The 25,239-nt window shown below is 36.8% G+C and overlaps 1 protein-coding gene across 4 annotated transcripts in view; it reads right to left on the bottom strand.

Moving 5' to 3' along the window:
* HBS1L (HBS1 like translational GTPase) overlaps nucleotides 1-22,196 on the bottom strand; it is a 98,995-nt gene extending 76,799 nt beyond the window's left edge. Inside the window, exons 1-5 of one of the 4 annotated variants that reach the window (XM_023729985.1) lie at nucleotides 21,986-22,117; nucleotides 20,679-20,747; nucleotides 18,204-18,269; nucleotides 8,090-8,218; nucleotides 4,980-5,174 (exon numbers count right to left, since the gene is read on the bottom strand). In XM_023729985.1, the coding sequence (XP_023585753.1) occupies nucleotides 4,980-5,148 (169 nt within the window). In that variant the 5' untranslated portion in view covers nucleotides 5,149-5,174; nucleotides 8,090-8,218; nucleotides 18,204-18,269; nucleotides 20,679-20,747; nucleotides 21,986-22,117. Of the gene's footprint in view, nucleotides 1-1,528; nucleotides 3,394-4,979; nucleotides 5,175-8,089; nucleotides 8,219-18,203; nucleotides 18,270-20,678; nucleotides 20,748-21,985 lie in introns of those variants that run through there. The other 3 variants (XM_004368899.2, XM_004368898.3, XM_023729974.1) reach the window with 3 other exon arrangements.
* Nucleotides 22,197-25,239: the final 3,043 nt, after the last annotated feature.

Here is a 25,239-nt window from a genome sequence, read left to right as displayed (position 1 = left end):
TACTTCAACTTCAACGTGGAGTAAATAAGTATTTGTGGATTCATGTGCAAAGTGGACCACTTGTGTAACAATCTATCTGGAATTATTGTCAGTGTCAACTCTTAGACTACAATTCATTTTTAAGTTGGAGACTGCCTACATATAAAATCTAGTTGATGGATCATATATCAACAGTTCGAAATCACTAAAATGTTCTATCAAGGTTCAAAAGTATAAATAGCAAATTAGGTAGTTGGGGATAATTCAAACTTTAAAATTGATCGTAAAATATAGCTTGTGATTTATATGATCTCCTAAGTATCAGTATTATTTGCATTGAAGTATGAAATTGGGGGGAAAAAAAACTTGTAAGACATCAAAAGAAATAAAAAAGTGTTTGGACAAGAACAATGAAATCACAATGCCATCTTAAGCTATCCCACCAAAATACTGGATATAAAAACATCAAACACAGCTAAAAATACTGGAATGTCATTTTCTGAAAATAAACAAAAACAAGAAGAAATACAAAATATTTTTAAGTAGCTACCAAAGAAAAATACTTTTTCACTGGGAAAAAAACAAAAGTCCCGCTGCCGTTGAGTCAATTCTTACTGGGAAAGGGTCTGATATTGTATTTTCATTAAGAAACAACACTCTAAATACTACTGCATTCTTTCTGCAAGAAATACTAATAGCAGCATCCTTTTTTTTATATAAAAGACCATAATTCCTAATTAGCAATTTTCCCTGGTATACCTGATTACTAGACTGTGTGAATTATGAATTCAAGTTGGTCAGATATTACTCTTAGCATTAATAAGCCCGTCCTTTCTAGTGATCTCTTGCTCTAAGGCGGTGTTTCTCAAGAAGAATACATCAGAATCACCTGGGGACCATTGTGAAAATACACATTCCCAAGTCTCATTCCTCAAATACTGTTACAGCACATCTAGACTGAAGCCACTATATCTGTATTTTAAAAAAATGTTCCCTAGTGATTCTGGTCGTTATTTAAGGAACACTGTTCTAAAGGATGACAAGAAGAGCTTTCATCTGGTCTCCCATTGCTGAAATTTTGCCACTGAGGAGCAAGCAACTGTCAGTAGCAAAAATGGAACACTCCATGTTTCATTGCTTATTGTAAAGAAAAAGTTAATAAAATGTGATAAAACTGTCTATTCAAAGAACATGCAACCATGCTTGAAAACACTTTCCATATTTATTTTAAAATGTGCATTTAGGACAAATGTTTTAGAAAATGTATAAAAAATAATCTATGTATTATTCCAACTTTAGTATTTACATGGTCCCTTAAAGAGTTTTCATTTTGTTATCATCAAAAATGAATTTCAACAACCTCCACAGTATTGTTAAAAGTCAGAAATTTTATGATTTTCTATTAGAAAAAATTTAGTACTTACCTTCAGAAAAATAATGAAACTGGGAATGATACTAGTAATATTTTAAAATATAGTATGTCTTAGTTATACTATGTCACACAGAAGAAAAATTTTCATCACTGAATTATAATAAACCCAAGTGGTGGCATTTTTGCTTAAGAAAAAAAGCACAAAAATATTTTAAAAAAGAAAACATCTCACTGTAAAAATTTATAAAGTGGAACATTTCACACAAAAATATCTGAGGTTTGATTTCACAATATCAAGTCATCATATGCACTTTGTAAACAGACACCCATTATAGGCTATTAACTTAAATAAAGCCAGTTATCACTAAAAGAAGATACAGTTTTAAAAAAAATTCAGTGCAAAAATATTTATCAATTAAAGTTGTTATCAACTCACTTAAGACAATTTTCATATAAAAATCACAATTTGAATCCCATAATATAAAGTGATCCTATAAAGGCTTTAAACTGAGTTAAAATAAAAAGCTCTACAACAATCATCAAGTTTTCTTTTCGTTACTATTCTCTAGTAAAAGCCTTCTTTTGATTAGCTTTTACAATGTCATCGGGAGATGCTGATTTGAAGTCAAATGGTGTTATTGCTATAAGAGGACTTTTCTCTTTGTCTTTTACGTCTTGAACTTGTCTACTATAAAGAAAAGTCTTATAGAGATCAAGGGTGTGTCGCTTGCAGCTTTTTGGCGGGTAACGAAGACACAATGTTGAAGCAAAAGCTGAAGGTCTAGCAGCAAGGGCCTTGGTCCAAGAGAGAGAGAAAGGTGGTTTCCTAGTCAGAGAGCCTTTACTGTTTTTCTTATTGTCCTTAGCAGAATTGGAATTTTTCCCTAACTTTGAATTTAGAACTTTAGTTCCTGGTGCTGGTGCAGCTGATTGGTCTACTACAGGTTTTGGAACAAAATCTGGGGTTTTTATAAGAACACTAAGATCAATATTTGAATCTATTCCAGAAGTCCTCATTTCAGATGAACTGAACTTATAGGAATCATTCTTAATCTGAGATTTGTCTACATCAATGGTTTCAGCAATCAAATCAGAAAGTGACAAATTATTGAGATCTCTTGTAGGAGAAGCTTTACAAAACGCCAAAGATGATAGAGATCCCGTTAATTCTGATACTCCAGTCGAAGACTGATGCCGATTTGCGAGCTGTGACAGGGGAAAGGATCCCAAACTTAGATCTGTGAAACTGGCAGATGATGGGTTACAAAGATCAGATGATGAAGTAAAGCATTGGTTTGGATTGTTTTCTTTGTGTTCCTGACATAGCTCGGCTAGGGATGGGCTTTCACATTGGGAAAACTGCAAATTGTCTTTTTTAAAAATGGAATTTTTAGTACTTTGTTCAGCTAAAGGAACACTTTCAAATTCAGTCTTTTTACTAGCATTTAAATTATCAAGAGTCATATTTTCCAATGAGCTAGTTAAATGTGAAGGATTATTTAAATTTCTTAAGCTGTTTTGTACTGGAATGTTTTGGAAATCAGGTAATGACTTATTCTGAATAAATAAAGATTTATCAGGTGTGCTCTTTATCATTAATGACTTTAAATCTGATACTCCTTTGAACTGAGTATCACCTTTGGAAATACATTCAGATGCATGAGGTCTTAACAACTCAGCATCTAGACTCTTTGAAAGCAGACTTTCCAGGCTGTCTGTGGATGACAATCTGACTGATGGCTGACTTTTATAAGATTCATAAAATGAATCCCTTGGCATATCATTAATTAGGTCAGCTAGTGACAGCTCTTCTGTTAACTTACATGATTCTAGTTTCTTTTCACTTTTAGGTCTGTCAAGTTTCTTTTTTTTATGGAGTAAACCGTGACTTGGTACAACTGGAGAGTTATGATATAATCCACATTTCACTACTGGGCCAGAAAAATCAAAGAGAGTACTACTAGAACCCAAATGGTTTGCCGATGAAGGACAATGGCTTTGAACATTATCAGCTGAAACTTCAGAGGAAGAAAATAAGACTCCTTACCTTACAAGAGCCATTAATTTTCAGATGAATAGGTTGACATATTCAGAAGACAGTCACAGCAACCAAAAGGAAACATGAAATGAGGCATTTAATTACCAAATGCTTCTTTTGACATGAATAAAGTGATACTTGATCATTATTTAACATTATTTGAACACTCTCTAAAGGACAAAAAATTGTTACTTTCCTTTAACAATCTGAAGTCACCTTCATACTACGTTCCTTGTTGTGGCAAAAGTCTAGCCCAAGTTACAAGAAATATCAATCCAATTTACAGTTAGCTATCTTTAACAGATCAGCATGCTCCTACCGACAGATGTCACACCAATTACTATAAAGGTAACTCGATACTCTTACATCCACTAAATCCCAAATCTAATCCCAAATTCTACAAATCTAAAACTAAAGATCTGCATATGAAAAGCAAGAGTTATATAATAACGATAACGATATATTTAATGATATTTAAATAAAGTTAAATTGTATCTATACATGATATAGGCATAAAAAGAAGTCCTGGTGGTATAGCGGTTAAAAGTGCACGGCTGCTAACCAAAAGGTCGGCGGTTCAAATCCACCAGCCACTCCACAGATGAAAGCTGTAGCAGTCTGCTTCCCTAAAGATTTACAGCCTTGGATACCCTATAGGGGGAGTTCTACTCTGTCCTATACAGTCACTATGAGTTGGAATCAACTTGATGGCAGTGGGTTTGGTTTTAAGGTTATAAACATAAAAGAATTTTTTGGCATTAATTGGCTGGCAATTAATTTTCATCTCTTGTCTCACTAGAGATAAAAAAATAATAATAATTAAAACTCTCTAAGCTACTAACGAGAAAAAAAAAATTGCTTTGTCTTGTTTTTATCTGATTTTATTTCCTCTACGTTCTGTTAAGGTAGAGTCCTGGTGGCACAGTGGTTAAGTGCTCGGTTACTATCCAGAGGTCGGCAGTTCAAACCCACCAGCTGATCCGCAGGAGAAAGTTGTGACAGTCTGCTTCTGTAAAGATTTACACTCTTGGAGACCCTACTGGGCAGTTCTACTCTGTCCACAGGGTCACTGTGAGTTGGAAGCGACTCAATGGCAACGGGTTTAGGTTTGGTTTTTTTTTTTTTAGTTTATGTTAAGTGAGCCCTGGTAGTGCAAACGGTTAAGTGCTTGGCTGCTAACTGAAAGGTTGGCAGTTCAAACCCACCCAGCAGCTCTGTAGGAGAAAGACCTGGCAATCTGCTCCCGTACAGATTACAGCCTAGAAAACCCTATGAGGCAGTTTTACTTTGTCATATGGGGTTGCTATGAGTCGGAATCGACTTGACAGCACCCAACAAGAACAACATGTTCTGTTAGCTATGCAAACAAAAAAGTGAAATAACCTAAAAAACAGGCTATAATAGAGGAAAGGGAACATAGTTCTCAGATTAAAATTCACAAGCTAGAAAACCAACTGATAATAATCAAGAGTTAAACTGTAACATATAAAATTTTCTGCTCATTTATCTTAATAGCGCAAGACAAATCAAACCTCTTTTTAAGCATTAACTATGTACAATAACAATAAAAGAGAATAAGTAAAGGCATACCTTTTGCTATCTTCCCTGAAGAAACTGCTCCCTCACTCTTGACCTTCAAGTTCTGTATTTTATCTTGCTCCAGAACCTCTGCCAAAGCCTTCTGCACATCAAACTTGTTTTTTAGAACTGCTTCAATCAATATTTCATCTGGTACAGCATCTCCAAGTACCTCTCTCATGTAATCAAGGCATGAATAAAGACAAGCTAAAACAGACAATAATAATTAAAAGCTATACTAAATGGTGTCATTTTACATTGTCACGTTAAACAAAATATCTATTGGCAATACTGGCAATCGTCATCCCTGTTGTTGTTAATTGTCATCAAGTTAGCCCCTGACTCACAATGGAACAAAATGCTGCCTGGTCCTGTACCATCCCATGACTGGTTGCAGAACAAGCCATTGTGATCCATACGGTTTTCACTGACTGGTGTTTTGGAAGTAGACTGCCAGACCTTTCTTCCTAGTCTGTCATGAAAGCCTCCACTGACAGACAGGTGGTGGTTGTGCAGGAAGTGTACCGGCCAAGAATTGAACCCAGGTCTTCCACAACGAAAAGTGAGAATTGTATCACTGAACCATTACTAACCCCTGCACAATCATCCTTAATGATTCTTAAAAAAACGGCGAGATGGTCTAATATAAAAATGTTGTAAGAATAAGGAAGTCCAGCAGATCAAGAAGAAAATGTAATTTTAAAAATAAAAAACATTAAAACTGGAACTAAAACCTACAGAAATTTTAATTTTTTTAATATTACTTCATTATAAAAAAGTAATCATTAATGATACCCATTAATGATGCAAATTCATGAGAGTAGAGGCTTTGTATCTCTAGAATCTAGGAGAACACCTGGCACTTAGGGTCCAATGAATAAATGAATGGATACATTAATTTACAAAGTACCTGACAATTTTCAAAATACTTTTATATACATATCATTTGTAATCCTTGCAATAACTCTATAAGCTAGAAATATCAGGTAAATTCTAGTTTATAAAGACAAGAAGACTGAAAATCATTGCACCACTAAGTTGGCAGATTCCCTACTCTGTGAAACCGTTTCACAGACTACAAACTTATATTTCATTTTACATTATTACACGTTGAACAAGGAATCTACTGGCAATACACTTCTTTAAAAAAAAAAAAATACTTTTGGTAGTTTTTTCCATTATTTCCTTTAATTATTAAAAATAAATTGCTCAAGTATTTGGCTAATTCTGTTTTGCTTAGTCCAAGATTAATTTTAGGCTAATAAGCTGTACTTGAAAAGTAATAACTACTGGATAAATGCATGAATTATTGAATTCAACAGAAAACTTTAATATAACTAGCATCAAGGCCTCTTCTAATTAATTATAGCAACTATTTCCTACACAAAAAGACAGTACAGTGAAGGTTAAGAGTAGAGACTATGGAGTTAGACTATCTTGGCTCATATCCCAAGGCTACTTATTCGCTGATGTAACCTTGGGCAAGTTACTTCTGTGTCTCATTTTCGTCCCCTGTAGAATGAGGACAATAGCTGCTCTTCCCCATAACATTGTTATGAAGATTACATATGTTAATACCTGAACAGCACTTAGAACAGTACCTGCAAAGCACTCAACATAGGTTAGCAACAATCATTGGAATTCCTGGGTAGCGCAGTTAAGCACGTGGCTACTAAACAAAACGTTGACAGTTTGAATCTGCCCAGAGACATTTCAGAAGAAAGGCCTGGTGATCTACTCTCAAAAGATCGAAGCCAATGAAAACCCTATGAAGCACAGTTCTACTCTGACACACATGGGGTCGACATGAGTCGGAATCAACTCAATGGCAACTTTTTTCTGTGTACAATCATTGTTGTCATCATGCAATTACTTACATATTTCAGTTGGGAATGATTAACTTTTCTCCTCAAACATAATTTTGAATTTCATAACTTCTTAATCATTGTCCACTGAAGCATAGAAGATAAAGCATAAGACTTCGACTCTATCCCCACCCTCTCATCACAGTGTGATAACTGTAACACTTTCTTTAAAAATTCAATTAAATACTACTGATGAGTTTATATAAAAGCTCCTCTAAACATTTTTCTCTAGTTTTAAAATGTATTTGCAGATTGGATAAACAAATTCTTTTTACTTCTGCTGTATCTGTTAGTCCCCTTTCTCCTTTCTAACTTTGTGTATTTCTGCTTTCTCTCCATTCTCAATGTGGTTAGCTGCTGGTATAAATCTTACTGGTTTATTCAAAGATCAGCTCTCAAAACATTTTTTCTTTCCAAATTCAAATTAATTAACAGTTATAGATCTTCAATTTAAAAACATTTATAGAACAAAACCACACCCCACTGAAAGAGCAAATCGGCTCAGCTCTGCTAACGACCAACAGATGGCATCACTGTTATACTTGGTCATTTGAATTCTACTACATTATTCATTAATTTATGGCTTGAATGATGTGTGTGAAGCAATGTCATATTTCAAATTTATTTATAAAACAAAACCAAAATATAAATATCTTCAGGAAAATGTTTAAGAGTTGAAAAGCAGCAAACTCAGTACCAATGTCATTACCATTTACAAGCTCTCTTGAAACTTAATGTTTACAGATGTGAACAATCAGGACGCTTGTATAGTAATTACTCTGAACTTAAGGACCCCTGGTGACACAGCAGTTAAGCGCTCGGCTGCCAACCAAAAAGTCAGTTTAACTTAAAAAAAAAAAAGCCTTTTGGAGTCTAACATCTTTTTAGGTAAAGGAGCTTCTGTAAGCTAATCTAAACTCCACAAAGAGTGCATGAAACAACAAATATTCCTAAAAAAAATTCTTATAATAAATCACTGGAGTTTTCTCCTACGGAAAAGATGAGAGAAGAAGATAGTTTAATTAAAAATTCTGGTTACTAAACAATAGCCATACAATTAATTTGCAACCATCTAGTTAAATACACTCTTCAAAAATTATACTTAATAAAATGTAAACTTTCCTAGAAAATACACTTTTGAATCATTACTGCCCACAGTCACTATTATGAATAATCACATTAAAATTGATAAATTCCAGTGTACTGGTTATTAATCATTTTCAGATAAAAAACTCAGATATACCACTTTTACTATACCTTGATCAACTCCACTTAGCTGATGGTTTGAAAAGGATTTGGAGGATTCTTTCAGATCTTCATAATCACATTCTTCTCCTGGCTCAACAGCTGAAGATTTGTCACGTCTTGAATAAATAAACTGAGCAGCTGGAATATAAAATGATTATAGAATGCTACAGTATAGCCATTCCCTAAAAACAGCATTAACACTTGTTTTGTACAAAAGGTAAAGTAAAAATTAAAAATATAGATCTACTACCTTTAGATAGTACCCACATTGTATACCATTGAATTTTAAAAAAAAAAACAGGAAGACAAAATATCATATCCAAAATTCAGCTCAAATGTCCTTACTAGCTACTCATTAACCTCTCGTAATCTTCTCCTTTCTTTCCCCCAATCTCCAAGACCATACCACTGAGCCTACTTTCTCAACGTTTCCAATAACCACCTTTTTAAATATCTCATCCTTGCCTATCACTGCATCTTTCCTGAAGTTCCCTTTTCTTTGATATATGTATTTCAAACCACACAACTTGCTTATTTGCATAATCAAGAAAACACCAAGAACAGTTAATTTTCACTTTCCAAGAATTGTTAATTTTACTTGAATCAAAGAGTTCACCAAAAACTAGACAAGCCTTAGCTTATAAACAACTCGTACTTTCAATCATACATTGACACTATACACTCAGATGCCCACTGAACTTAATCTTAGAGACTGTTCAATTGTGAAGGAATACATTTAAAGAATAAGTTAAGAAGGACATAAGTATATAGTAATCTAAAGGCAAGATGTTATTAGGGATTTTATATTAGTTAGCTTTCTAGTTAGCTTTTTATATTAGCAGTAGACATTAAGTCTACTGCTAAGAGTTCCCACATTTTATTTTTGTACATGTTTTTAGGAAGGCAGTATCTACAAAAAAGAAATTACCTACATTCAAAATTTATAGATAATGTATAGAATATAATGCTATGGCCTATATATAACATCTCAATTCAGAAGGGCATGGCATAAGTAGTATGTTGTTGTTGTTGCTGTTAGGTGCTGTCGAGTCAGTTCCAACTCATAGCAACCCTATCGGACAAAGTAGAACTGCCCCACAAGGTTTCCAAGGAGTAGTTGGTGGATTTGAACTGCTGATATTTTGGTTAGCAGCCAAGCTCCTAACTACTATGCTACCAGGGCTCCATAAGTGGTATGCATAGTATAAATCGATGGCCTTACAGATTAGTAGGGAAGACAAAGAAGAAAAATACAATATATTTTAAAACTCAAATGAGTAGTTGCAGAAGCAAAAAAGATTAAGTAATCACTAAAGATTAAAGCAGTTATAATAAAAAAGGTAAGAACACAGAAAAAGCTGAAAAAGCAGTAGAAGAGATCTTGGAAAAGGAGAACAGAATGAAGAGAAATACAGAGCAGTTGAGAGGCTTCAATGTGTTCTGCTATAATGCAAGTTTCCCTACTATAATTTAGCTCATACCAACTGGTAAATAGAGGAATGATGAGGCAACATCAAAGCTGCTTTGGTTTATGAGATGTTTCCCCCAGCACTTCAAACATTTTCCATCATCGTACAATAAACCAAAAAAAAATAAACCCATTGCCATAGAGTCAATTCTGACAGCAGATACAAACTCCAATTAACACCAGCCAGAGAGGAATACTGCACTGTGCCTGATAACAAATCACCTCATGTTCTGCTCTTGGCTCACCATGGCCACGCATCCTGTTTTGGAAGTACTTACTGCTTGGCTCTCCAATATCCGTGAGCAATTTGTTTTTGCAACATTATACATTACCCTCAACCTTTTCTTAATCTCTTCTCAATATTTGTTTAAAGGTAAAGTCCTACATTACTTTATTAGAAAGTTAATTTATCTTTTCAAATGTGCAAACATTTTTATTAAGAAGATTTTTGTATTTGTTAGTACTGTACAAGTGGAGTGATCTGTCCTGATACTATTTTTCCCATAAGTTTTGTTATTTTTAGTATACAATTTTGAAGACCACAAGGTTTTTCAGAAATGCACATATTATGCTGTATATACATATACCCTTATTTTTTCCCTGAAGATAAGACTTGTGCAAAGAGAACATACACATTTCTATCATAATAAAGTCAGCATGGCTAAACAAATAACAGAAGAGATATCTTATTTCATAGATTCTCTATGATGACCATTTCTTTTCACATATTGAAATCTCAGAATTAGGGATGTGTCTACCAATCAAATGGCATCTTAGCATCATGTAATACTTAAATTAACAGCCTTTTTTTAATAAGTGGTATGTAAAATATTATATCTTTATAATCCATGGCATTTTAGATTCAATAAACTGTGGTAGTACTAAAAAATGTAAACAGGGTCAATATACCTTCTGTGTCTGATGATTTACACACTACCTTCCTGGCTTTAGTAAACTGTATTCAATCCATTCTATTAAGCAAAAGTAACAAATATATTTCCTCTTCCTCTCATAGCTCTGAATTGTGAGGAAGAAACATAAGACAAATCAAAAATTAAACGAGGCAGGAAATCAGATACTATCCTCAACAAGTTTCACTTAGGAAATAAACTGATGAGGAAGAGGAAGTTATCAATGTATAGGTTTCTATTCTACCTCCCGGAACTATTTTTTTCTGGGGGGAGGGGGTTTTCCTACCTTCCCTCCTCTCCTCCACACGTACACACACCCCAACACCAATCCAACTCAGAAACCTATACTGTGACTGTTGTTTTGGGAGTAGTAATGGTTAGATTTGGCAGGGATGGGAGGGAGTTAGGAAAACTCACCCGGGGAAAGAAGAAAACAAAAAACTACTAGAGGATAAGAGATCCAAACCTTTGAAACTGAAATGAGAGCCCCAAAAAGCAACAATTTAAAAAATGGGCTGTGAGAAAAAACAATGGTGAGGAAAGGATAAAAATAAAACGTTATTCTTTTCTAAAAATTTAAATCACAAATTTTGATGGAAGCGCTTTCTGCAAAAAACAGGCACTCACCATGTCTTTTAAAACTTACGGCATTTAACTAATGCTCAAAGAATTCAAAAAATGACTCCTAAAACTGCCTAAAATTGTTTCTCAAACACCTTAAAATAAAAATCATACGGGACGCTCATTAAAGATATGGCTTCACAGGCATCTTCCCCCTAGAGATTCTAACTCAGTGGCACTGGAATTGGGCCAGGGATTTGTATTTTTAACAATTACTTCCAGCTGATTCCTCTCACCAGCCAAAGTTAGGAACCAGTTGTCGTCCAGGTGACTCTGACTTATGGTGGCTCCACGTGTCAGAGTAGAACTGTGCCCCACAGGGTTTACAATGGCTGATTTTTTTGAAAGTAGATAACCAGGCCTTTCTTCTGAGGCACCTATAGATGGACCCAAACCTCCAACCTTTCAGTTAGCAGCCAAGCACTCAATAGTTTGCATCACCCACTTGTAGTCTTCTCCTTTACATTATGTCGTCAACTACTTTCTTAAAATACTAAACCAAAAACCCGCTGCCACTGAGTCGATTCCAACTCATAGTGACCCTATAGGACAGAGTATTTCTTAAAATACTACTCCCCTTAACTCAAAAAATTCAATGGGATGACACTACACACACAGAATTAAACGCTATCTCCCACAAATTGGCCCCTACTTCCTTTCTTAGCCCTCTTTACTGCTCCAACTTGCATTAATCTTGTGAGCCACCCCAAACAAACTTCATGCAGGGGCCATTGCTCAAGCTGATTCCTCTACACAGAATGCCATTCTTACTCCCAAATTTACCAGTCCCAATTCCACTTCTTTCCAAAAGCCTTCCCAGACTCTACCAGATAAGATTATTTTCTTTAAAAATGTTCTACATTCTACTTTGGTGAGTAGCATCTGGGGTCTTAAAAGCTTGTGAGGGGCCATCTAAGATACTCCACTGGTCTCACCTCTTCGGGAGCAAGGGAGAATGAAGAAAACTAAAGATACAAGGGAAAGATTAGTCCAAAGGACTAACGGACCACAACTACCACGGCCTGCACTAGACTGAGTCCAGTACAACTAGATGGTGCCCAGCTACCACCACTGACTGCTCTGACAGGGATCACAACAGAGGGTCCCAGACAGAGATACAGAAAAATGTAGAACAAAATTCTAACCAACAAAAAAAGACCAGACTTACTGGCCTGACAGAGACTGAAGAAACCCTGAGAGTATGGCCCCCAGACACCCTTTTAGCTGAGTTATGAAGTCACTCCTGAGGGTCACCCTTCAGCCAAAGATTTGACAGGCCCATAAAACAAAACGAGACTAAAGGGGCACACCAGCCCAGGGGCAAGAACTAGGAGGCAGGAGGGGACAAGAAAGCTGGTAACAGGGAACCCAAGGTTGAGAAAGGAGAGTGTTGGCATGTCATAAGGTTGTTAACCAATGTCATAAAACAATATGTGTACTAACTGTTCAATGAAAAACTAGTTTGTTCTGTAAACCTCCATCTAAAGTACAATTTAAAAAAAAAAATTATTTTCTTTACCCTCCATACTGCTGTAGCATTGTTGTATGAATGGGACTTTTAACAATCTGTCTTATACCAAACTAATATATGAACATATTAAAACAGGGTTTTTTTTTATAATACTTGATGCTCAATGTAAGTATGGAACTGCAGTGGACTATAATAAAGATTACAACTTCTAACCATATTAGTTGAAGCATAATACATAACCCTTCAAATAAAGTTTTATAGCTTTTTTGCTATCCCCAGCTTCTTGACGTGTTCAATATTCAGTATCAAAGTCAATCTTCCTAAAGGAGAAAAAAGCTGTAACATTCAGAAATCACCTTTCCATCAGCAATATTCTGCTAGTAAAGTATAAAAAAATACACATGTGCTGATGACTTTTAGAGAAATTCCTATTAATTCTTCAACTTACTCTATCAGAATTCTTTAGACATGAATATGATCATCTACCAATAACACTAGCTGCTTCTTTAGAAACAGCAAGTATTCTTCCAGAATTATTCATAAATTCAGTAAAAAGGAAAGACTAGACCAATTATAATAAAGGAGATAAGAAAATATGTGGTATTACTGCTATTTTATAAATGTTTTGAATAATAATAAATCTAAAACCACATGCATTTGTTAAAAATATCAGTTTGTCACAGAAGACACTCACATGAAACCATTTAACTGTCTCCTGCTTTGATAATGGTGGTTAACTTCTTGATGTGTACAACAAAAATAACTCTCAAAGACTCAGATTTTCCTAAACACAAACTATACACAAGATACATATCACAAGTTATAAGGGATAAGGTCAACCTAACTATGACCCTGGCCTCAAGAAGGCTAAACCATAAAATGCAAATCTCAGAAAAGCACCCTACTGTTAACTCACCATTCAAGATTAAACATTATCTATCCACATAAAGCTAGATAAAACGAATGATTTAACCTGCACCATTAGGATGTCTTTCAGTAGTACCGCTAAGAAGGATTCAACCCTTATGTAAGCCATATTCAATCCACCTCCAAGTTCTACAGACGTTATTGTTGCTGTTAGTTGCCGTAGAGTCAATTCTGACTCATGGCAACCTTACCTATCGCCATCAAATTAATTCCAACTCATAGTGATCCTACAGGACAGATAACTGCGCCACAGGGTTTCCTAGGCTGTAAGCTTTTACAGAAACAAACTGTCACATCTTTCTCCCATGGAGGGCTGATAGGTTCAAACCACCAACATTTTGGTTAGCAGTCAAACGCTTAGCCGCTGTGCCACCAGGACTCCTTATGGTGACAATAACTCCCACAAATTATCTTTTGAATTTGTTGTTAGTTGGCCATCGAGTCAGCTCTGATTCACAGCAACCTTCCGTATAATAGAATGAAAAGCTGCCCAGTCGTGCGTCATCTCCATGATCTTTGATATGTTTGAGCCCACTGTTGTGGCTATTGTGTCACTCCATCTCACTGAGCGTTTCACTGGCCTTTACTGACCCTCTACCAAACATGATGTCCTTTTCTAGCAATTGGTCTTTCCTGATGACACGTCCAACGTAAGCTAGCCAAAGTCTTGCCATCCTAGCTTCCAAGGAATATTCTGGTTTTATTCCTTGAATCTATTTCTAAATCCACTGCTAACACCCTTGTCCTAAACAATGGTTCTAAACTAGCATGCATCAGCATACCCTGGAGAGCTTGTTAAAACAGTTGCCATGCCCACCCCTAGAGTGGCTCCGGGGTGGGGCCCCAAGCCTTCCTGGACATAACCCTAGACACTCTGGACTCTGGGGTGGGGTACCCAAAAATTGCATTTCTAACATAGTTTCAGGTGATGCTGATTGGTACAGGGACCATACTTTGAGAACCACTGTCCTAAATTATACTCAGCTCTTCTAGGTTAGTGTAATAGCCTCCTAATCAGTCTACCTATATTTACTCATGTACCACCTCCATATAGAAAAGATATTTTTTATAAACTCAAATCTAATTATCAGTACCATGAATATGCATGCTCTGTACTGCGCTTAGAACGTGCATGATGAGGATAGGGCTACGAGACACAACTTTGTTATTAATTTAAGTTACCTAGTCAACTGTGATCAAGAATTGTAGGAGCCCAGAGTGGCGGGGGTGGGGGTGCGGGGTGCTAACCCACGAAGTTTTTTTAATATTGCAAATGGCAAGTACCCAGGGGGTACTATGTCTTCTGAATCCCTAAACCACCTGCTGGCTTCTAACCAATCCTTCTGCTTTGTGATGCTTTGTAATGCTCTGTGATGGTGGAGTCTCTGCAAAGCACATGTCTTCTTTGACAACTGGATCGTTTTTAGGATCAGCCAATGGTGGGGGCGGGGGGAGGGCATTAAAGGATTAAAGGGAGACTAGAAGAGGAAAGGACATGCTCCTTCCTTCTTGTCTCACTGTTGTCAGCATCACCTCAGCAACACTTGTTCACCTTGCAGAAGCAGTCTGTTCTAGTAGCACCAATTAATATCAGTTTGCAGTATTTCTAAAACTCACAAAACGAGCTACAATATGCTCCCACCCACAGCCAGCCAGCCAAAATCCTCTCTTCAAAAACCTGAATCCCAACTCCACAGGTCCCTCCAGAGGCACCAGTAGCGGTCATGCAGCAACCCCCTCCTCAGAGGCAAAGCAGGAAAGCAAAACCCTCTCCTCACAGGTCCCAGCTCCAAGGAGCCCCTCCACAACTTCTAAAAGAATATTTCAACTTCCTCAATTTGTTCCCCTAGCTCTAGGGACAGCAGATGTTTCTTGCAGTCACTACCTCCTTGATACTCTGGCTGTCCTTTTTGCATTTTTTTTCCTCTAAATTAGTTAACTTTCTATATTAAATTCTCTCTGGTATGCCTATTCCAAAGAAAGGTGATCCAACTGAATGCGGAAATTATCGAACAATATCATTAATATCACATGAAAGTAAAATTTTGCTGAAGCGTTTGCAGCAGTACATTGACAGGGAACTGCCAGAAATTCAAGTGGGATTCATAAGAGGATGTGGAACGAGGGATATCATTGCTGACGTCAGACGGATCCTGGCTGAAAGCAGAGAATACCAGAAAGATGTTTACCTGTGTTTTATTGATTATGCAAAGGCATTCCATTGTGTGGATCATAACAAATTATGGATAACATTACGAACAGTGGGAGTGCTAGAACACTTAATTGTGCTCATGAGGAACCTGTACATAGACCAAGAGGTAGTCGTTCGAACAGAATAAGGGATACTATGTGGTTTAAAATCAGAAAAGGTGTGCGTCAGGGTTGTATCCTTTCACCATACTTATTCAATCTGTATGCTGAGCAAATAATCCAAGAATCTGGACTATATGAAGAAGAATGGGGCATCAGGACTAGAGGAAGTTTCATTAACAACCTGTGTTATGCAGATGACACAACCTTGCTTGCTGAAGGTGAAGAAGACTTGAAGCACTTACTGATGAAGATGAAAGACTACAGCCTTCAGTATGGATTACACCTCAATATAAAGATAACAAAAATCCTCACAACTGGACCAAGAAAGCAACATCACGATAAATGGAGAAAAAAGTAAAGTTGTCAAGGATTTCATTTTACTTGGATCCACAATCAACACTCATGGAAGCAGCAGTCAATAAATCAAACAACACACTGCACTGAGCAAATCTGCTACAAAAGACCTCTTTTAAGTGTTAAAAAGCAAAGATGTCACTTTAAGGACTAAGGTGTACCTGACCCAAGCCATGCTGTCTTCAATGAACATGCATGTGAAAGCTGGAAGATGAATAAGGAAGACCAAAGAACTGATACCTTTGAATTGTAGTGTTGGCAAAGAATATTGAATATACCCTGGATTGCCAAAAGAATAAACAAATCTGTCTTGGAAGAAGTACAACCAGAATGCTCGGAGGATGGTGAGACTTCGTCTCACATACTTTGGACATGTTATCAGGAGGGACCAGTCCTTGGAGAAGGACATCATGCTTGGTAAAGTAGAGGGTCAGCAAAAAAGAGGAAGACCCTCAACGAGATGGACTGACACAGTGGCTGCAACAATGAGCTCAAGCATAACAACAATTATGAGGATGGCGCAGAACCAGGCAGTGTTTCATTCTGTTGTACACAGGCTCCCTATGAGTCAGAACCGACTCGATGGCACCTAAAAACAGCAACAGCTCTGGTAAAATAACTGGTATAATTTCTATCTCCTGACAGGATTTTAACTGTTAGCAGTGAAACATGAAAGGAAGAGAGGAAGGATCAGGCTAACTTAGGCTAGATGACGGAAGAACTTGACCTGGAAGAGTAATTCTACAAATAGAGCTAGATGCATTTCAGAATAACAAGTAACAGGGAAAAAGATGACAGGAAGAGTAGAGGTGCTAAAGACAACTTCTAGAGCATCTATGCCTTTATAAAGAACAGAACTCTAAAGGGATATATTTGGTCTAAATATAGAGAATAAAAGTGGGATTAATATAGGTACAGTTTAAAGTAGGTACAGTTTAGAGGACAGCAGATAAGGACTTTGAAGGTAATGTTAATTAAACCTTTAAGCATGTGGAAAGTGAGTTTCATGAACTGCATTTACACTATGCCTAATTATACGTAAACTGTTCCCACCTTTATGGTATAGTAAAATTTAGTGGGGTATTTTAACCAATTGTATATACTTGGCTGAAATTTGAAGACAGGTGTATCATTAGGGAAATTAGAGTGAGAGAAAGAGCTTGATCAAAGACTGTCTTAGCTGAAAAGTACATAAAAATATTTTCCTTTTATAGTGGCAGAGAAGAAATCTTTCAGCAGATAAGACAGAAGATGCAGCTCTAATGTGGTACCATACAGGAATCAGAACACTAAATCACTCTGCAACTCCAACAGAAGTCTGAACTACATAAACGTACTTGGTTTATTTATGAAACTGTTTAATAGTATCTGAACTAAAGTTCGATATGTGGGGAAGTCTATGCATTACACCTCAATGTCTAATATTTAAGAGATCCTACACACAGACTTCTAATCCAGCTACTAGCCAAAATTTTGCAGTAGGAAAAAAAAAATAAGCAGTTGCAATAGAATGTGAAACCAGAGTTCTGCCTTAGTTCTAAGGAAGAATCCAAGCAGTACAGAATAGTTGCAAAAGACAGGACTCCAGATATTATATAAATAATTCTCCAATTATTTAAGAGAATAAAAAAGAAATTCAGTTACATAAAATTTCTGAGAGCCTACTATGTGTCAGATACTGCACTCTATATAAAATTAACTACTACCTGCCCCCAAAAGTTTTAGAATCTCATTAATGACTAAGTTAGCACATCAATAATTTAATTGCATATTTAAAACTATGTTGCAAAGAATACTGGGAAAACGAGGCTCTTCAGAGTTTTCTTCAAATTATTTAAAGTTAAATAATGGAATCAAAACTTTAAATTTTATTTACAGGTAAAGGAATTATTCTATACATATTTAGAAATTAAAATATAATTAACTTTTTAATGTAACATACTATTACAGTTTCATGGAACACTCCAGTGTCTTCATGAAACAGTCTAGAATGACAATATCTACTTGACATTTTTAAATGCCCAAATCATGGAAATTGATTTATTAAAAATAATTCACCTGTTGATGGAGAAATACAATAATCATCTTCTACAGACTGGCCATAGAGATCATCATCTTCAAAATCTAAAAATAAAAACACAAGAGATAAATTCATTTATAAGTTCTTTTTATATTTTTAGTTATTAATGACAAAGCCTCTGAATTCTCTCCAAAATAAATCAAATTATTCATCAAAATTAAAGGAACCTGGAATATTTCAAATTTTTCCAAAAATTCAAAGAACTTTCCCCACAAACTGGGCATTTACTGACAATCTGTATTTACAAAGACATACATGGTTCTTCAGTTTTTAAGCTAATTAGGTTTTTCTAAGTTTTTACTTCATATGAAACATGAAGTAAATGATAATAAAAATAATAATAATCCTACAGACCACATACTTGAACTGTCTTTCCAGTGTTGACAAAAACCTCAAATAAGCCATTCATCCATTTTTTTTCACCAAGTGCTGTCTATAACCAAAAGAACTTATTTTCTATACAACCAACTAGCACTGGATATACAATCTGACCATGAAAGAGTTTTTCTTCATATAAAGCTAGGTCTGTGATGCTGAACAGGTTTCAGTGGAGCTTCCAGACTAAGATTAGGAACAAAGGCCTGGTGATCTTCCAAAAATTAGCCAAAAAGAAACCTATGGATCACAATGGTCTAATCCCATTGAGCATGGGGTTACCGTGAGTCAGGGGCTGACTTGATGGCAGCAAACAACCGCTATACAAACCAGCTCACCCCATATACCCTTGTGCTCGCTCTGCTCTAGGCCAACTGCCTTGTTTCCTATTGACTGAGGGCTCTTCCCTCCTTCTGGCTGTTCCTTCTCCTAGTTAAGGTTCCAGCTCAAACGTCACCTCTTTGCAGAAGTTTTCCCTGACCACCCTAGGTAAAATAGCAAGCCCCTCTCCCCCACCCCTCTACTGTCTAGCACACTCCTCCATTTTATTGTCTTTAAAGCACTACACCTATTTCGCTCCATGAATACATAAGCTCTTTCAGGGCAAGACTATCTAGTCAACTATACCTGATACACGTTTGGCACTGAAAAGCACTAAATTAAAATGTGTTTTATTTTTATAGATTTTAAAGAATCAAACTATTTAAAACTAAAAACTCCACAAAGAAGATAAATATATCTACACAAATATATTTACTCATTCATTCAACAAGCACTAACAAGATGTCAGGGACTATCAGAGACACTTAGGGTTCAACAGTGAGTAATGGGCACATTCCCAGCCCTCTCCAAACCTGAAGTCCAATGCGGAACACAGACAATTACAAAACCGTATGAAAAGTGCTTGACATGAGAAATACAGAGCAATTTGGGAGCACATACATATACAACCAAACTAGAATTTGAAGTGGGTAGCTAGGGAAGGACATCCAGGAATATAATAATACCTAAACCAATTCTAAAATGATAGAGCTAGCTAGTTTCTGAGGGTATTCTGTGCAGCAGGAACAGCATGTTCAAAGGCTGAGACCAAATGCTATGGCAAAGAAAAATGAGGTAAGTGCTACTATTGGATAAAAATATGTAACATTTAATAATTATATCATAAGCCAGAGTTAATAAGTAACAATTTATTAGCAAATAAATAATGGGCCATTCACAAAAAAAAAAAAAAAATTCGGCATTAAACACATGAATCTTTTTTTACTAGGTCAGTTTGTCAATACAAAAATTGATCCTAAAAATTGATCCATATAAAAAGATAGAAAGAATGCTTTCCTAGGATCTTCATAAAATGATTAATTTCTTACACGAAATTTAGTATTTTAGTATTTTCTATATGTAAAGCACTGAGCCAGCTACTGGAATAAATATTGAAGTATGGATTTTACCTTCCTGTGGCTTTTAAATAAATAACTGAAGCAGTCATGTAAAGTATCACCCAACTTACAGAGAAAAAACAAAGTGAGAGTTAAATAGAGAAACCACAGGTTTGGGAGCACAAAGGATTAATTCTGAATGGTGGTTATGTCAGGGTATCCTAAATGAGTAATTTTATGTTTATTTCCTTAAACGTTCTTTAATAAAGTTATATTACATTTAAGAATTTTTTAATTATTATCCTGAATCCAAGAGAAAGCTTAACTGGGAAGAAGATAAATGAATTGGACCCTGAAGATGAGTAGAAGTTTTATAAGAAAAGGGGATAAACTTCCTACGCTATAGAAACAGCTTGGTTATGATGTCACCGTTTGTTTCAAAGAAAACATGACAACAACTTGACCCCAGGTGGCCAAGGTGAGAAGATATTTATCACTCACTCCCTTAGGTGAAGCACCATCTCCTCCAGAAAGCCTTTCTTAACATAGAAATCCTGCTTGACCCCAAACCATTCTGAATTAGGTATCCTCATTTATGCAGTTCCCATCTCACTTTGTAATTTTTTTTGTAGCATTTCTAACACTCTATTCATCTATTACTTGTAATCCCCCCCATAAAACTACCCTCAAATACCTTACCGTCAGTCTCCGAATCTCAGAACAGTGCCTGGAACCTCAATTAATGTTGATTGAGGAAATGATAAATGTCTATTCAAAAAAATGAATGAGTACTAATTAGGCCTATTCACATCTTTTATATAATTGCAAAAATATCTCCCAGTCTAAAGTCATTTTTCAGCTAACAGTGGCCCACAGCAATACTTAGATTCAACTTTAAAAGGGCCTCCATTCTGAAGTGAACACCAGGAACCTAACATGGATTACTGTCTCCAAATATGGCAGTGTGTTGTTAGCTGCCCTCCAATATGGTTAGAAGATCCTAGTGTTCCCAGAATCATCTATTGGGGGTGCCAATAATAACCATCAACATTATTAAGTATTTCATGCTCTGTACTTTATGAAGCAATAGTTCCTTAATCTTCTGCATTCGTTCATATTTGTTAATATTTTTAGTTTGTATTGTATGATGCTTGGTGATGCCTATAATTAACCAGTGTATAAAAAGAGTTGTTATGTTTGTTCTAAAACTACTTCCAACTCCCTTTAAACTCCCAGAGTACACTCATATATAGGTTTTTGGTGTTGTTTTTCATTTTTTTATCAAAAAGTCCGTTTCTATACTGTCTTTCTTCTAGTACTGTTTAGTTTCTTTTTTCATTTCAAAATACAATTACATTAAGCATTACCGGCCAAGACCTGAGTATACACCTCAAGGTCATCTGATCGACTTATTGTTTGGACCTTTTTAATATGTATCTTTTCTACTGTCTCCGAAGTTTCTAACTTAACTTGATACTCAAGAAATAGAAATTAATCTGATAGCTCAAGCCAGGTTCTGCACTAAATATGTATGAACATACACAAAATATTGATTACGTAAATCTAATACAATTACACCAGTTGAATGTAAACATTAAGTCGATCCGTGTTTCTCCGTCATGGACATTTTTGAAAGAGTCGGAAGAGGGGAAACAGAGCCAAGTGTGTGCCCGAACTGAGAGGAAAGGTACAATAGGAGGGAGAGGTGACAATGTTTGCGTGCATAAATATCACCAGATCCCAACCTCACCAGAAGTCCTTCCCATATGACGCCGTGTGGCACCTCCCCCGGCCTAAATAAAATCAATCCCAGACGACAGAAATCAGGACTTGTAACTACAACATACGCTGGTACTCTGATGTCCTGTTCTGTACCTTCACTGGGCTTCCCCCGAATTCCAGCCTGGCACCAGTGACGAGGAACTCATAGATCGAAGGGGATGCCAACGGGCTGGGATCCCGACTGGAAGATAAAACTGACGTCCCAGCACAGCTTTGCCACCTACCTTCATCGTAGTTATAGCCTCGGACATTCCGATGCCGGGCCATGGCGCAGAGGGGGAGTTCGCAACAGCAGGTTGCAAAACACCCGGCTCAGATACTGGTAAAGCGCCAATTGCGGCCTGCTGACCACCTATGCGCCATCTTGGCTTCCGGCAGGCCTCTGCACCGAGCGCCTGCGCACGCGCGACGTCTTATCTGACGGCAACCTCTCAGGGTCATTACCCGCCACCCTGGAGACGCATGCGCACTCGCGGGCTTTAGTCTGGCGCCCCTCCTCCCAGGAGATACAGGTAGAGTTTTGAGGTGATCCCGCCCACAGACAGGTTGACTGACAGGAGTTCCTAAGGGGGCGGGATTTCACCAATACATCTTTTGGAGTCTGACAGAAATATCGAAAACGGGGTTCTCTGAACCGTGCCAGCGTTCCAGATTATTTTCCAAATTTACTTTCTGATAATCTAGTGAAAAAGCTGACTGTATGCTCGCCAGGAGAGGGGAGCTTGTTTTGTCCAACTTTTATCTTGGAGACCTAGTTAGGCAGATAATAGGAATTCAACAAACTTGTGCGAATTTGGTGTAAGAATTAGTACAAGCTTTAGAGAGAGAAAAGGGCTGTTTTTAAACGAGTTGTTGTTTTTAAGTACCATCAAGTCATTCCGACTCAGCAACGCTATGTACAACACAAGGAAACACTGCCCGGTCCTGGCCATCCTCACAATCCTTGTTATGCTTGAGACCATTGTTGCAGCGACTGTGTCAATCCATCTCGTTTAGGGTCTTCCTCTTTTTCGCTGACCCTCTGCTTTACCAAGCATGATATTCTTCTCCAGGGACTGGTCCCTCCTGATAACATGTCCAAAGTATGTGAGATGTAGTCTTGCCATCCTTGTCTCTAAGAAGCATTATGACTGTACTTCTTACAAGACAGATTTGTTTGTTGTCTTGGCAGTCCATGGTATGTTCAATATTCTTCACCAACACCATAATTCAAAACCATCAATTCTCCTTCTATCTTCCTTATTCATAATCTAGCTTTCACATGCATATGAGGCGATTGAAAACACCATGGCTTGGGTCAGGTGCACTTTAGTCCTTAAAGTTACATCTTTGCTTTTTAACACTTTAAAGAGGTCTTTTACAGCAGATATGCCCAATGCAATAAGTCATTTTATTTCTTGACTGCTGCTTCCATGGACATTTTAAATGGGTTGTTGTTGTTGTTGTTACGTGCTGTCCAGTTGGTTCCGACTCACAGTGACCCTATAAACAACAGAACAAAACACTGCACAGTCGTGTGCCATCCTCACAATTGTTGTTATGCTTGAACCCACTGTGGCAGCCACTGTGTCAATCCATCTCCTTGAGGGTCTTCCCCTTTTTTGCTAACCCTCTACTTTACCAAGCATGATGTCCTTCTCCAGGGACTGATCCCTCCTGACAACATGTGCAAAGTATGTGAGATGTATTCTTGCCATCCTTGCTTCTAAGGAGCATTCTGGTTGGGTATATACAGTTAAATTGAGAACCTGGTTACGATAGGTCACCACACTTTTGTGTGATTCATGGCTTCATGTATGAGAAATCCTGCATTAATAAGTAGTCAACTGTCTGCCCTTAGCAGTGTAAATGATTTTTATCAGCTTCATAAAGGAGTCAGTAAGCATTCACTGAACATATAAAACCCTGAGTAACATGCTAAGAGTACTAAATATAGATTTAAAGACATGGAAACCCTGGCAGCATGGTGGTTAAGAACTACAGCTGCTAACCAAAAGGTAGGCATTTGAATCCACTAGGCGCTCCTCGGAAACTCTATGGGACAGTTCTACTCTGTCCTACAGGGTTGCTATTAGTCGGAATCGTCTAGATGGCAACGGGTTTGGGGTTTTTTTGGTTTTATAGACATAGCACTGGCCTTCATGGTAATGATGAATGTTATTGATGTATAAATATACAACCTGAATATAAAGCAAATGATGCTATCCATATATGTAATATCCAACCTCATTATCATACTGAACAAACTACACTTGAGTTTTAGCTTGTGCTTTTGAAATGATGATACTTTATATCAAAGGCTAATGCAAAATTCTTTAAAAAAAAAAAAAGATTTAAAAGCTGACTCAACTTTTTATTATCCACAACAGAAAGAAGTAATAAAATAATACAAATTTAGTATGTGTTCATAAGTGACTTGGAATGTAATTTGTATGTGCATCTGAATGTTTCTGATCATCGAATTTTTTTTATACAGAATCGCTGTTTAATGTAGCCCAGGACAAAATTTTACACAAAAATAGAAATAGTTGTTAGTTTCATAGGGCTTCAGTGTTTTCCTTATTTTAAATTCTTAAATAAGTTCTATGTTGCAGCCTGTTTCTTTGTAAAATGGAGATAATAATAGTATCTACCTCATAGATAGGGTTGTATCCTTTCACTATATGCAGTCAATCTATTCTAAGCAACTAATCCAAGAAGCTGGACTATATGAAGAACAGGGCATTAGGACTGAAGGAAAACTCATTAACAACTGGCGTTATGCAGATGACTTAACCTTGCCTGCTGAAAGGGAAGAGGACTTGAAGCACTTACTGATGAAGATCAAAGACCACAGCTTTCAGTATGAATTATACCTCAACAAAAAGAAAACAAAAATCCTTACAACTGGACCAATAAGCAACATCATGATAAACAGAGAAAAGTTGTCAAGGATTTCATTTTACTTGGTTCCACAATCAACACCCATGGAAGCAGCAGTCAAGAAATCAAACTTCGACGCGTTGCATTGGGCAAATCTGCTGCAAAGACCTCTTTAAAGTGTTAAAAAGCAAAGGTGTCACCTTGAAGACTAAGGTGTGTGTGACACAAGCCATGGTATTTTCAGTCGCCTCATATGCATGTGGAAGCTGGACAATGAATAAGGAAGACAGAAGATGAATTAATGCCTTTGAACTGTGGTACTGGTGAAGAGTATTGAATAGACCACAGACTGCTAAAAGAATGAACAAATCTGCCTTGGAAGAAGTACAACCAGAGTGCTCCTTAGAAGCAAGGATGGTGAGACTATGTCTCACATACCTTGGACATGTTATCAGAAGGGATTAGTCCCTGGAGAAGGACATCATGCTTGCTTGGTAAAGCAAAGGGTCAGTGAAAAAGAGAAAGACCCTCAACAAGATGAATTGTCACAGTGGCTGCAACAATGGGCTCAAGCATAACAACGATCGTGAGGATGGCGCAGGACCAGGCAGTGTTT

This window comes from Trichechus manatus, unplaced genomic scaffold, assembly GCF_000243295.1.
Source record: "Trichechus manatus latirostris isolate Lorelei unplaced genomic scaffold, TriManLat1.0 scaffold00002, whole genome shotgun sequence".
NCBI lineage: Eukaryota > Metazoa > Chordata > Mammalia > Sirenia > Trichechidae > Trichechus > Trichechus manatus.
The sequence above is the reverse complement of the archived record's forward strand: the minus strand, read 5'-3'. Positions and strand labels throughout refer to the sequence as shown.